The 15,188-nt window shown below is 35.0% G+C and overlaps 4 protein-coding genes across 4 annotated transcripts; 2 read left to right on the top strand and 2 right to left on the bottom strand.

The window, feature by feature from the left end:
• Window positions 1–4,390: 4,390 nt before the first annotated feature.
• Window positions 4,391–4,928, bottom strand: PHYBLDRAFT_115658 (CYP5206 protein; the record flags this gene model as incomplete). Its single annotated transcript, XM_018428475.1, has 2 exons — window positions 4,391–4,590; window positions 4,661–4,928. Coding segments are annotated over 2 exons (468 nt in total), but the record flags the coding sequence as incomplete, so codon positions are not given.
• A 3,089-nt stretch (window positions 4,929–8,017) lies between these two features.
• On the bottom strand, window positions 8,018–9,015 carry PHYBLDRAFT_171682 (hypothetical protein; the record flags this gene model as incomplete). The annotated part of the gene is made up of 3 exons (XM_018436644.1): window positions 8,018–8,233; window positions 8,795–8,808; window positions 8,889–9,015. The coding sequence occupies 3 exons, from the start codon at window positions 9,013–9,015 to the stop codon at window positions 8,018–8,020; spliced, it is 357 nt and encodes a 118-aa protein (XP_018288339.1).
• Window positions 9,016–10,691: 1,676 nt separating this feature from the next.
• Window positions 10,692–13,212, top strand: PHYBLDRAFT_60199 (hypothetical protein; the record flags this gene model as incomplete). Its single annotated transcript, XM_018440610.1, has 11 exons — window positions 10,692–10,883; window positions 10,989–11,202; window positions 11,302–11,399; window positions 11,519–11,592; window positions 11,697–11,763; window positions 11,859–12,019; window positions 12,095–12,199; window positions 12,288–12,433; window positions 12,527–12,608; window positions 12,670–12,708; window positions 12,876–13,212. 11 exons carry the CDS (start codon window positions 10,692–10,694, stop codon window positions 13,210–13,212), a joined length of 1,515 nt encoding a protein of 504 aa, XP_018288338.1.
• Window positions 13,213–14,445: 1,233 nt separating this feature from the next.
• On the top strand, window positions 14,446–15,186 carry PHYBLDRAFT_159640 (hypothetical protein). Its single transcript, XM_018434028.1, has one exon. The coding sequence runs from the start codon at window positions 14,491–14,493 to the stop codon at window positions 14,896–14,898; it is 408 nt and encodes a 135-aa protein (XP_018288337.1). The 5' UTR covers window positions 14,446–14,490; the 3' UTR covers window positions 14,899–15,186.
• The last annotated feature ends 2 nt before the right edge of the window (window positions 15,187–15,188 follow it).

Here is a 15,188-nt window from a genome sequence, read left to right as displayed (position 1 = left end):
GTTGCCATCGTTACTGCTACTATGGTTACTGTTGCTGTTATTGTTATTATTATTGACAGGCTAATGAACATCCGGAACTTGCAAATCAGGACAATTCGAGGCACAAGACCATCATTCAGGACGACGGGGATCAATCTACTCAGATAGTCGAGAATATTGGAGGGACGAACGGCGGTGGTGACAATAATGTAAGTGGGATGAGTCGGGGAGTACGACCTTAAAATAAACTCACATCCCTGGTTCTGAAGCTTGGCAAACGACACATTACTGGCAGCGGACAACTAAAAAGAAGTAAAATCCGTGGTATACGCTAACGGAGGATTTACTTTTGGTTGGAAGTTGAACGACTAATACACCAAACGAAACAAGAAAAAAGAAGGAAGCAAGCAAAAAGTTCTGATCTTGTTTGATATTGTTTGGTTTTGGATCAATTCGACTCAGTTATATCTCTTTATTACTCTCTCTCTTTCTTTAATCTGTCTATACCACATGTAAAGCAGCTATAGGCTATTTGTTTCAATCTATCACCAGTAATTAAATCTACATAGACGACTCCAAAGTCTGTCAATTAAACAAATAAATAAATAAAATGCATACACACACATATATATATATATAGATATTTATAAAGATACAATTATAAATATAGATTTAAATCAATTCAACACGAGAATTGTAATAAAGATATATATAAATAAATATATATTAATACCAAAAGTATCACGTAATAAGAAGTCATTAATATCAGAAAAAAATGCCTCACAAGACGGTGTGTACATACACTTGAACCTATCAGACCTCGGCTTTCAACAGAGCTGTGATTTACTATTACTATCCTTATTTCTTATATCTCAAAGCAATCATTATAAGTGATTAACCATAGTTTGTGAATATTTTAAGAATACTGCTCCAATAATACAATTATTTTTACTGTTTGTATATAGTTGCATAATTATATATATGTTAGCTTTTTTAAAAGAAGAAGAAAAGAATAATGTAATGTAATATAATATAATTCCATTGATCACAGGTCTGTGTATCAAAGTTTGTACACTTCATTTCGTTAGTACAACCTAGTTTGTTATAAGGCTTTTATATATGTATATGCATATACATATACAATAGTAACTCAAAGGCACATCACACAAATCATTGATCTTCTTTATTTTTGTATTTTGCTGCAATATTGCATTGTGCTGTCTTGTATATCAAGCTATGAATTATGTATATCTGCTATCATAATTACCACCAGAGTTAGTATTATTTAATACAAAGCCAGTGTAATGCTTAGTGAGTGACTACTGGGTGCCCTAGAATAAACCAAAGTCTAAATTTCTTTAGTATAATCATTATTAAAATCTAGCTTCTCATCCTGAATACTTTATAGTTTATCGATTTTTATTGCACTACGACTTTCTTTTTTATTTGTCTATTTAAAGAAAGAGTCTAACTGAAAACTAGTCCATTAATGCTAACATGCAACATGCAACATGTATATTAATAAAAATGGCCAACGTACTAGCAATAAAAAGAAAGATATCTTTGAATTGTAATACATATAAAACTGACATCTTAAAGGTTAAACACACACGCACGCGCACGCACGCGCACGCACATTTCTGTTATTAAAACTAACCATACAAGTATATTCACAAGAAGTATATACATTGCTTTAACAAAACGAGAAGAAAAATCAAGTCTAACTCGGTTTGCAGAACGCATATAATAATAATAGTAGTAATTCCAAGGTTTACTATATTGTGTATCAAAAGAGTTTTTTTTTCAACTCTTATCTCAATGGATGTACTCGTGTTGCCAACACGAGTGTGCTGCAGAATATTGCACACAAGCAGATACACGCACTAGAATATTAATATTAGTATTATCACTATTATTATCATTATTATATATTTATATATATGTATACACATATACATACATATTTACCCCAGTAAAACACAAACCGAGGTTTTAATCTTTACAGTGGTAATACTAATAAATTGGGTGTAAGTATTATTGGTAACGACCTCTAGTTTTTTAACAAGTCAGCTCACAAATATTATTGTGTATTAATTAAATTGCCTTGTTTTGTCAATAATAAATTTATATTCTTCAAAAAGAATAAACCTATAATTGGAATAAATAATATGTTTATGTATATATGTATAAATGCATATTTGTAAGCAGCAGCTTTACGGGCACGACGTTTCTATCTATCCAAACTAATTAGTTGTGACTACCTGTCCGGGGTCCGGTCTATTTCTCTGATCCTTCAGGGCAAGATGGCGTGTCCTGAAAAAAAAAGTACAATATATCAATAGCCAGTTATGTAGAAGATAACAAGGGGTCGCTATCATTAAATTGGGACGAAATCTCGTTGGATATTTTACTATTTATTGGCCTTCAATGCCGGCAAAAAAGTCTCGATTTGTGGTCTGGCACAATCAAAACATCGTACCACATCAGGAAAAGTCGTCCCTGTAAAATTGGCGATTTGTAAGACTAAAATAATTTTACTTTTAATTTTAATTTTAATTTTTCGCTTAATAGGGGCTCTCAAAAAATTCCAAGAAGATCTTTTAAATTCAGAAAACATGATCATTGGACGACAATTCTTGTAGAGACATAAATTTTAAATATGGAAACATACGTCGCTATGAAATCCAGTTTTTGCTATTATATATACAAGTGACAATATTTTCATACACAACTTTATGTTTTTAGGGAGGCCACGAGCTCTGATATATTAATGAGAAAGCTTACATTTATTATACAGCGCAAAATGTTGGCAAATTAATTCTATTAAAAAAATTCTACAAAGTTTTTTTTTTTTGCATTTTAATGTCCTTGACTACGAAACAATATGATTGACTAATAAACAAATTTGGAATTCTACGTAAAATTCAGTTGAGGGCCCTCATAATACCGTCCCTTCCATCAGGGTGAAAAATACTTTGTCACAGGCTTCTACAGATGTTGCGCACTATGTCATCATCTCTTCTATCAAAAGTATGATCTTATTTTCAATCAAATTAAAAATTGAAGAAGACTTGCCAATCGTAGTCGTTTGATTTTTTTTATAAAAAAAAAACTCTAATCTAATAATACAGCTTAAAATTATAGCCTTTGATTATTATTTTTTTCGGCCTGTCAACACCAACTGTCAAAGGTTGCTGAATGGGAGCCATGTAATACTGATGAGTGAGACACTTGTTATGTCGCAATTTTGCGAAATTTGGCTCAAAGCCGACATAGTCGAAACAACGGAGAATGAGAATATATGCTGGTGGTAGGTATAATCGTTGTCCTTCTTGAGTACTTTAGCCCAAAATGTATCCACGATTAATATTTTGTAAGACTAAGAGCTGGATTTGTGTATCATAAAGCCGGTAGTTTTAACGGTACATTCAGTGGGAAACCGCTCATCTATTCGAATGTTGCCGGTAAACAGGATACTGAAGATAAATGTTCCAAGTAAATTATTTAACACGACAACAAAAAAGTCTTGATATCGACTTTTAATGTGGGATATGTAGAGTGATTGATAAATCATCATCTGGAAACCTTGCTGATTTTTTGTTGGCTACCTGTTGAATAGTCATGATCATACACCTCCACATTGAGAATCAGAAAACTACGCATGCTGCCATCATCAAAGACATACTATGAAGAATTTTTACAGTACTTACCATAATTATCTTCACAATCACCACCTCTTTTTTCGTATAGTGAAGTGTTATATTCTTTTATAGTTTATGATGACAGTAAGTGTTTTATGAAAGCTAAAAGATGTTCCTCAGAGATCTTTCGGTGTTCTATGTGAGCTTACATGAGACATCAATGCATTAAACTTGTATATATGCATGGATCCATTTATTTATTTATATAGATAGATATAATTATATAGAAAGCTATTACATATTCTTGAGAGGACTCTTAATTCAATATTCGTATGCAAACTGCTATTAGAATAAAGCTTCACTTCGAGGAATAAAACGCATCTTGTATGGTACTGGTGAGGAAGTAATACCGTGATCAACAAATTTATCAATGTTTACAATAATGGGGTTCCCGTCTACATCAAGTGGGGGCTCCATGTTACATCTGTGAAAGATTCTTGTCAAATTATAAAACATCTCTGTCTCGGCCTATTATTTAAAAGTTAAAGCAATCGCGGTTATATATGATGGTTAATTAAATATTCACTTGTAATATATAACAAAGCATGCTCCAATAAAACTTACCATGTAAATTCCAGGGCATAATCGTCTAAAGTAACCATCATAAAAAAAATAAACAAATTATCCATTAACATCTTTCTCTCGGTTTAATTTCTATTTCTATTTAATCTATCATCTATTTGATCATTTATTTAACAAGCAGTTCCAATTTACCTTCCCCAACCAAAGTTGTACTGGTCACGTTTCTTAATAGATCCACTTGCCAAGGTTGACATACTTTCAGGGTAGCCCAAGAAGCGTTCAGGAATAAACTTTTCAGGATTGGCATACCGTAAGGGGTCTGTATGCATTGCGTCCAAGCTTCCAATAAGTATAGCATTTTTGGGAACATGATATCCGCGCAGGTTAACTTGATAGCATAACATATTACAGACAGTAAGTATTCTTTTGCTCTTTGTTTCTAGTCTTTACTCTCTTACTATCTTCACTGGCTTCATGAGGAACACCAAATTCAGTAATAGAACGGAGTCTCAGTCCTTCCTTTTGAGTTGCGGCAAGGTATGGGAAGCTTTCTCGATCAGAGTACAATGGTAGCCGGCCATTCTTTGCAACAAAGTCATCAATCTCGGCCTGAATCTTTCTTTGAACATCTGGGTAGTTGGATAGAATTGCCAACAGCCACGTTGTTGTTAGAGCTGTTGTATCTGTACCTGCAAAAATGATATCTCCTAAACACAAAGCCAATAGTATTAAATAAAAAGTATATATATATATATATATATATCTTTACACAAACTTACCTAAAAGTACCAAGATGTCCTGGTGGTCTAATCCGTATTTGTCCTTCCCTTCATAAAGTGACTTTGCAAAGCAGTCCTTTTCGCCGTTGATTCCTTTTTCCATCAGCCTTGAAAACATTTGATCTCTGGTCACTTTTACAAAGTCGATTTGTTTCTTCTTGATCCCAGAAATATAGGCTGCGAGCGACAAGATGGGCAAAAAAGATCCTACGTCTCCAGAAAGTCCACTGTACATTCCGTGTTGGTGGATGTAGTCAATCATGGCTTTAAAATCTGGATCCTCGACTGATTCGGCTCGCAACCCAAAGCAGACGGTCATAATAACATTATATGAAACCAAATAGAGATCCTCGGACGGAGACATGCATCCATGCTTAGCAGTGCCTTCAATAAGCGCCTTTGTCAACTTGTCAGCCTCTTCAATCATATCTTGACCAATAGGATCCACAGACTTTGGAGACAGCAGAGCCATGGCTAGATATTATTTGTGAGCACAATGTAAGCTATTACTACTATTGCTTCTTTATTGATCATATTGTTATCCCTTATTTACCTGCTGATCTGGTTCTGTGCCACTTCTTTGAGGTTTCTGCAAAGATGAGACCGCTTTTTTTTATTCATTTGTTTCAAGAGATAAAAAGAGCTATTAGAATACATTCGCAGTAACACTATATATAATCCAAGTCTAACATACCATCCGCCAGCAGAACATATATCTCTGAGGTACCCATGGGCAGGACGTGAGGATGCGAGACTACCGCGGGTAGAAAATAGCTCATGAGCAATATAAGGATCGCTGACCATAATCCATGTTTGTATACCCATTCTAAGCTTAAATATAGGACCTATTGGTGGATGGTTATTTTTGTTGTTAGTTTTACATATATTTTAGTGTACTGTAGGTTGATTTATTCAATGTACTCACCAAGTTCGTTGTGCCATTTAGTAACTTGTTTTCCTGGCCGATTTCCCAATGATATCAAATGTCCTATACCAATAACAATTATGTCATAATTTGTTTTCTTAGTTAAAAAGTTTTTGCCCTTATTCATTAATAATTTTGTAGACTCACCAATATAAGGATATTTCTCTTTTGGCTCTGGTATTTCTTTCAAGTGCTTTAAATTGGGATCCTTTGTCTCAGAGAATGCATAAAAGGCAGTTGCGGTCAATGTGGCAGCTGCAGCGGCTGCAACAGCTGCCAAAGTAAAGTGCTCGTTGCTCAAAGACGGCAGAGAAAATTCAGGCATGTTATTGTAAGTGATAAAAAAACCAAGATCAAAGAACGAAGAAAAAAATCTTTTATGATTTCATTCATTTTTATACTTTTTTTTTGAGAGTCCACAATCAAAACAAATTGTACGCATATACGCGTAAGCACTCACAGGAACAAATAATAATAATAATAATAATAATAATAATAGTATTAATGCATTTTCTGGCTTGGCAATGAGGGTACAAAACGTACTAGCTAGTTTATATCTCATGTATCACTTGGACAAGGCCAAGAATTTGCCTTGAAAAATAAAGTCCATCGACGCAGAATATCCATTTTAACTCTGTATACCGACTTTTTTTTTAAAAAAATAAAAAATAAAAAATACAAAGAGTACAGAGCTTTGAAGGCAATATATGCATATACATACTAATATAAAGGAATGTGTATAGATCAAGCAATTGATACAAGATGTACTGAATATATAGTTGAATCGGTTAATTATTCAATTATATGACAAAAAAAATAAGAAGCCTATTGTTACAGGAAACGATGAATAATCATACACACCTTTATGCATTTTGGAAAAAAAAGGCAACAAATCGCTTTATAAGGTTATTTAAGAATATTTTCCCAAATAAATAGAAAATCAAAAGACGTGCAACATGACACAAACAAGTTGGAAAATAATACTCATCACTGATCTATATTTGCTTATGAATAGATGCTATTTTCCAGCTTTTTAGCCAATGATATCCTTTTACTGCTTTTAATTTTCTAAACAAGCCATCACAAATTACATATACAAAGAAAGGAAAAAATAATAATTGAATCTATTGATATGTAAGTTTAATGAAATATATGTCTGATAAGATACGTAGAATGTCCCACCAGATTAAATTGACCAAACTTTAAAAAAAAGCTTTGTGTCGTACATGGTAATTTGGAAAATTTCGATGCATGAATCTGTCTAGTATAACAATAAACTCTTAGAAGAAACTTTCAACTTCTGAATATACCCGGAAACCTTTTAAAAGTCCAATAATCTTACCGTCTTTAGGGCTCTTTAAGCCAAGTTAGGTATATCGAGATCTATATTGAAATGAAAGCTTGATCACAAAAGACTCCAAGCTATACCAGGAAATCAAAAAAATGATAAACTATATTGTTCTTTCGGTAAAACTATTTATTGCCAAATATCATTCTGCCGTTCTCTATTTTTTTTTAAAAAAAAAAAAGAAAATAGAGTACCTTTATAAGGAATGTTGTGATATACAAGTACCCATAAATGAAATCAATGTTTAATTTTCTAGTAGTAAAAAAACGAATTTTCAAAATTCACGATGGTTTTGTACTGATATACAGTTATTATAATATGGCTTGGATTTTCCTCCCTAAGAGCAACTACCAACGCTGTTTAACTTCTTTAATAAAAATCATAAAAACAATGGTACGCTGAACTCTGTTGTATACTAAATAATACTACTGTAGAACAATGCTTCTACATATATGTGAGCATTAGTGAAAAGGTATCATCAATTTTAACATATTTTAATGGAAAATTACCAGTAACATTTTATTTCGAATTATAATTAGGCTCGCATCGTCTAGGCTATTAAAACTATGAATATGATATATAGAGCATCAAATACAAAAGCTTTGTATTATTTCATGTTCATTTAATACCAAGTTTATGTCATTTAAAGCAAAGTCTCTTGTATTATATATACCAAGATTTTTTCTTCTTTTTCTTTATGTATAGATTAAAATCATTTCAGTTGTTGGTAGTGTTCCTCTGCTTCTTTTATAAAAACTCTCTTTCAAATAGCCAACAAAACATTCAACTGTTTTATAGTGCTTAGGCGCGCACCGAGCCTCTTCAGCCCCGATATATTCAGTTTGGAAAACATGAAAATAAAGCTTTTCAAGCACGATTTCAGCAGAATTCCATATTTTTTTAATGAATTTGAGTATTTGTAATTTCCCAATAAGGATATTGACACTGTTGTGGCCAAGGGTGACGCTCCGCTAAACCTCTATAATCACAATTCTCATTAATCGCACCTATTGTTTGTATCTTCGTCTCCCTTGTTTCATCATATCTTTGTTGTGATAGCATACGTAGACCTACCTATACTGCAACAAACCAACAAAGTCTTGAATCTACTTTAACGCTTATAAATACCCTCATGACTTCTATCAATAAGATATCTTTCTAAAGCTTAAAATATCTCTCTCTCTCAATCGACTAGTTGCCCAAATTAAGTCTCTTTTCAAACTCCTCGCCCATTGTCATTACAGTACCCAAAGGTACAAGAAAACCATTATCACACTAAAAAGCTACTCTCTAATGTAATTTGTTTAAATAGAGTTTAAACTATAAAAATTGGTGTGGATAGACTAAAAAGTTCAAAAACAGTTCAAATGCATCTTAAATAAAATTAAATGCTCATAATACCATCTCTTATATCATATGCAAGTATTATATTGCGGGTTTTTCTATGCCTTGCACCCTGTGGCACACATCTTCTACCAAAATCAAGGTCTTTTTAATCGAATTGGAAATAGAAGATGACTAGCCAGTCAGAGTAGCTTACTTTTTTTTCTAGCGCTTATTATTTTTTAACTTTATTTTAACTCTAATCCAATAATACGTCTTGAATCTTTGAATTTTTTTTTAGAACTTATTACCCTGTCCACACCAAATGTGCTCAGGCATTTGCAAATTCTGCTCTCCGACATTTTTAACAATATTACGTCCGGACCGAACAAGTAGTTCGTAAAGCTTCATTCTTTTGGGACTGCACGGGTAATTCATTTTATTGTGCTTGCTTCCTGCAGTACAATGAGAACGGCAATTCTTTTTCCTTTTGAAATAAAAGAAACAGCAATCTTACGGGAACGACGTTTCCTGGCAGGGCACAACGCTTTTATCTGATCGGACCAACTAATTGTGACTAACTATCTGTGGCCCAGTGACTTTCTCTAATCCTTCAGGACAGAATGGTGTGTCCTGAAAAAAATACAATATATTCAGTATACATTAGCTTTACTGCTTTGTATCCACACTTTGTGTTTATAAATCTCTCCCCGGGCACCCAACTCTTCTTCTTTTAGGAAGTATGACTAATTTTTTGATTAGTTTAATAATAAAATACTGTCTCATGCAAAAATCAAATACTGTATATTCAATTAGTAGCCTTAAATTTAGACTTGACAGCAAAGAAATAATAATGTCACAAATACACTATATCAATAGCCAGCTATGCAGAACAGTATGAGTTCTTGTCATTAGAGTGTAACGCAATCTCGCTTGATATTTTATTATTTATTAGCCTTACGCATATCGTGTCTTTCTCTTTCTTTCACCGACTTATAGTCCCAGAGTTTGGCAGCACCAATAGGTAAGTAATTCCCCTCCACTCTTTTTTCAAAGCACAAAATAATGTCTTTATACGAATATTCTGTATCCTTAGGAACCAGATAGAGGTATTCCATGTCAGCAAAAGGGTCCCGATTTGTAGTCTGGTAGAATCAAAATGTAGTCTCCAACCAGGAAATGCTGTGCGCCATCAGGAAACGTCGTCTCCCTAAAACTAGCGGTCCTTAAATGTATCATACCACCATCTAACTCATTATACACACCCAAAAGGAAAGAATTATCATCTTTTCTGCTAAACGAGGCAGCAAAATTACTATGCCAATCAAAAATGGACTGCGAAGACATAAAATTAATGAAGCTGTGTTTGTCATGCAACATCAATTTTAAGCATTGTAATTATAGAGAGAAACATGCAGCTAAATTCGACACGACAACATATAAAGAGATTATTGACAAATGCAAGAAACGCAAACATCTACACCAAGTTCAATTACTGTAAAAACTGACAATCTTTTGGACGATCTATTAGAATATCGCTTTGATAAAAATGCTAATAGAATATTACAATACTTTGATGACCAAAAATATAAAGAACCAGATAAAACGTTTGATAATTACAAATTGCTCTGCATTGTACAGCAAGTTGTCTTCAATTTCAAATTCTGGGCGAAGGAGTCTCACGAGATGATGGGCAGTTATTCAAAAAACATTTATCTTTGAAAATTCGCTGAATTAATGGATATATTGTGGTGATCCAGACACTCGGTTGTTGGATTTATCACATATAAGAGCATATTTATATTAAGATAGCTTAGTATCTACCATCTTGTCAGCACATAATATATATATATAAACAATTAAGTGATCGGACCAATAATTATTACAGGAAGTCCTAAAGGTCTGTAGTTAAACTGTACTTTTGTCTATCAGGGGATCTAACTTTAGGTGGTCAATTTGCTTTTATCAACCATTTCAACAAGCAAAGGTTCTCTCGTTTCATTTTGAATTTTTGGTGATTCTTAATTATGATAGGCCAAAAATGAAGTCACAAATTGAAAAAAAATGGCTCTATTTGTCGTAGTGAACAAAAATAATAATAACTCATCAACAGAATGGCAGCTGTCATGAAGGAAAAAATAATCAATAATCCCGTTGTGGATCCTCAAGACCTCTTCAAACAGTTCTCTCCTACACTCCTATTTGATAGCCCTCGCGTCGCTGTACCTTTTAGTCCAACCGAAAACTGGTACACTGTCGCCGAACAGACAGTACCGGCAGACAGAAATGCCTTTTGGCATACAATAGTAAGCCGACAATAATTTTACTCTACCTAAAATCTATTAAAAGGATAACAAGAAGAAGAAAAAAACTTAGACGAAGTTTGTATACTTAATATTTAATGATTATAGAAAAAATGGACAGAGGAACCAAACTATGCAATTCCACCAGTTGAAAGAGCGGAGATCAATCAACCTTCAAACGATAATAATGAACAAACTCACCACATTAATATTCTCGGTCAACCGTTCGAGACAATCCAAAGAACATTAATACCCAAACGCAAATCCAAAGATGCGCCATTTGCAGAGAAAATTCAGTATTACGAACAAGATAACGAAGAGTGTAAGATTTCTTCATTTTTAAAAAATATAAATAAAGATTTCCATAGATCGACATAAAAGAAGAAGAGTATAAAGGTGCCCCGAATGCGGGATTTTGTAGGCTATGTGGCCCGTGTCGTTTATCAACCCGCAACAATAAACCCAAGGACATTGGATGTCGATCAATTCAAAGCTTGTCTTCCATTCTATTACCCAAAGGTAAACACAATAATTCATATGTAAATCGTATATCTTTCTTTCATTCAGTCAAAACAAAATAAACTAAGATAAGCTAAAATCTGAATTGCTGGTCTATGTTTATGGTTTTAATATCACAGGTGAGAGCCTATAGCTTTGTATACACTTGTCATCCACTATCAGCAGAATATGAAGACTTGGCCGATCAAGCAGAGTAAGTGGATTAATTATGATTTACATATTATATATATATATATATATTCTCTTTTAAAAATAAAAATAATAATAATATCGGGCTTACCAAACTCATTTTAACAGAGGAACACTCCGATTAGAGATTGTACCATGTGTGGAACCAGATGTTGCAATTACAGAAGCCAAAATGGTTAGTAGAGTGGCTCGAAACACGCCATCTTTCTTTTCTGGAAAACACAACACGCATAAACAGCAGGGAACTGATATTACAATATTCCTGAATAGCAATACGCTCTTAAGACATTGCTACATAAGCTGTTCAAATGGTGCATTCAATCGCGCCTTGGGTATAAGAAGCATGCCCACCATGATGTATTGGTTCCCAAGGAAGAGTATCTTGCTATGTATCAGCACATGAAGTCCACTTATGCTTCTTCGCTAGTCAGGTAGATTGAATACAAAGAATAACCTATCATAACATGTCACTTGTGTAATTGATATTTATACTAAAATGGTACAAGCAATTGGACAGAAAAGACGGATCCCAAAAAGTTTGTCTTTGAAGATATTGCAATCGCAAGCTATTTACTCTGTCTTTGGAAAGTGGACGAAGCAAGGTTGGCTAGGTAGGTTTAATTATATCTTTATCTTTTTTTACTATGCCTTTTATGATATACGGCCACTGAAATAGCTTACGAAAAAATACTACAATAGGAAACCCACCTTTGTAGATCTAGGGTGTGGCAATGGGCTTTTGACCCATCTGCTGGTCAGTGAAGGTTATAAAGGCTATGGTGTAGACATGGCAGAGCGGAAGATCTGGTCATCTCTTTGTCAAGGAAATTCTGATGTCTTGCGAGGTAAAATAGAGTTGATGATCAAATAAATAAATAATAATAATATAAAAAAGTTAAACTTGGAAAAGTCAAAAATATACTTAATTCCTTCTTTAGCAAAGACTCTCATTCCCACTCAGGAATGCTACCCAGAAGCTGATTGGTTGCTAGGTAACCACGCCGATGAACTTGTACCATGGTAACCATGTTTTGTTGGCATGGAAACCGACTCTCCTTACTTATATGAATTATCATCGTAGGATTCCTGTCATAGCAGCTAAATCAGGTGCTCAATGCAAGTAAGTTAATAAATCATAAAACCCAATACAATTCAAGAAAATATCTTAAAATAAAAGAAAAAGCAAAAAAAAACAAAAAAAACAAAAAAGAAGGAGGGTAATGTTCTAATTAATCTTTTATCTTTTATTTATTTATTTTTTTATCTTTTCCCACTCATTGACCGCAGTTTTCTTGTGATTCCTTGCTGTTTTTACGGACTGGACGGTACCCGGGCATTATCGCTTGGCAAAATGGCAGAGGAAGAAGGTGGCAAGTACAAGGCTTATTGCAAATACATCAAGACCTTAGCATCCAGATGTGGTTTTGAGTGTGAAGAAGATGATTTGCGGATCCCGAGTACTCGCAACGTGGCTATTGTGGGTCGCCACAGACGAACTTTAGTAACATTGTCTGAGCTGGAAGCCATTACAGCTTCTGCACAAGCTGTATTTGTACCTCGCAAAAGCGACCGCGAAAAAGAAGAACTTCGACGGGAGCTGAAGCGGACCAAAATAGAAAGCTAAAAGACAGGCTCTAATATTTGTCAAGTAACACCGTTCCTACTGTGGTTTGCTTTGTCTCAAGCATCACAAATTAACAATGTCCTTTTTTTGGCACGGTTTTTTGTGCCTTTTTTTTGATTTTATAATTTTTTTACACACAAAAAAAACAGTAAACATCTTCTCTTCTCTTCTTCTTTTCCTTATCCTTTCCTTTCCTTTTCACTTATTATGCGGATCCCTTTGAGCTGGGCAATCTGTGTCCTTCTAATTCTTCAATCAGTCTCGGTTGTCTATACTCAAGCCTCAGTAGGTTCTGCTGCTGAAGCTGATACACCTGCTGCCTCAGTTCCTGTTGCCACCACTTCCGAACCAGCAGTACCTGTTCCTACTACCACTGAAGCAACTCCTGCTCCTACCACCACAACTGCCAATCCCATTCCTATCCCTTCTTCAACCACTGTTCCCGAACCTGAACCCACCACAACTGTCGTCACACCCCCACCCACTACCACTACTTCCGACGCACCTGCACCTACAACTACAAATGTACCTGTAACTACCACACCCCCAGTTGTCGCACCATCATCTTCTAGTCCTAATGTAGAGCCCTCAGCAACTACTCCTGCTGTAATCCCTCCGGCTGGTAGCAGTAACGTTGTAGCATCTAGCTCTCGCCCCGCTAATAATAACAGTAAAACTACTGAAGCCTCTGGAACAGGTTCCAGCAGTTCTCCAACAAGCACAATTCCTACCCCAAGCTCTAGTTCTGAAAGTGATAAAAAAGATGGAGACGGAGGTGGCAGCAACACTGGTACAATTGTCGGCGCTGTCGTTGGTGGTGTTGGTGAGTGAATAGCAATTGGACATTTATATAGAGTATTCTCCCTTTTCTTTCGTTGGAACTAAACTCCTTAAATTCATTGGTCTTATATTTTCCGCTCAGTCGGTCTTGCACTCATTGGCGGCTTGATTACATTTTTGAACCGCCGAGGAGGGTGCGCCAGTCGCCGTGAGAAGCGAACTGGTGATTTTGAAGACTTTGGCTTAGCTGAAACTGATTTCCCTCACCATCGCTCGCCACCTATGACTAATGCTACCCTTTCACCTTCGATTGCCAAAGCTGGTCTTGTGGCTGGTGCTGGTGCTGTCGCCTCGTCTGGTGTAAACAATTCATCTGTCGGAAACGCTTCACCCACAATTCCTCGCATGAACCCACAAGGGAACTTTTACGACGAAGCCGGAACCTACGCTAATGGAGGACACCAATATTCACAGCAGGCATACCAACCCCAATTGGACATGAACCATCACGCAGATTACGCTGGAAATGCAGTATCACCACCACTAGGACAGCAACAGCAACAGCAACAGGCTTATTACTACCCTCAGGATGGTGGCTATGTTCACCAGGAAGATTATGGACGTCAAGATGGCTATGGTCACCAGGATGGTTACGCAAGACAGGATGGTTACGCACATCAGGATGGTGGCTACTACGATGATTCCAACTATTATTATGATGGATCCAATGTAGCAGGAGGAAATGCTGGTTATGACATGCACGGTCAGCAAATGCCTATGCAGAACATGCCAGTCCAAACATCCCTCCCAACTGGTCAACAAGCAGGTATAATTCCTCCTGTTCAACCATACACTGGTGACTATTACAAGCCAGATACAGTTGATGGAAAGCCTCACCAGGTTTAATTATACTTTCCTGAACTACTCTGTATTTTAAAGAAACCCTTTCCTTTATTCTTATCTTTACTTTTCTTACATATATATTTAGTATATAACAAAAACGATACTCAACTTACTTACTTACTAGCTAGTTAACTTATTTACTTATCTTACTCATTTGTTTTTTTTTCTTTATATTATATTACATATTATATTCTATTATATTATATTTTACAGCTCTATCCTACCTTAGACATCCACGTTTTTTATAGACAATAAAAGAATACGCGAAAGTCAACTAAACTTAATTAAACCAA

The sequence above is a fragment of the Phycomyces blakesleeanus genome (assembly GCF_001638985.1).
Source record: "Phycomyces blakesleeanus NRRL 1555(-) unplaced genomic scaffold PHYBLscaffold_19, whole genome shotgun sequence".
NCBI lineage: Eukaryota > Fungi > Mucoromycota > Mucoromycetes > Mucorales > Phycomycetaceae > Phycomyces > Phycomyces blakesleeanus.
Note: the sequence above shows the minus strand (reverse complement) of the source record. Positions and strands in the feature narration are given on the sequence as shown.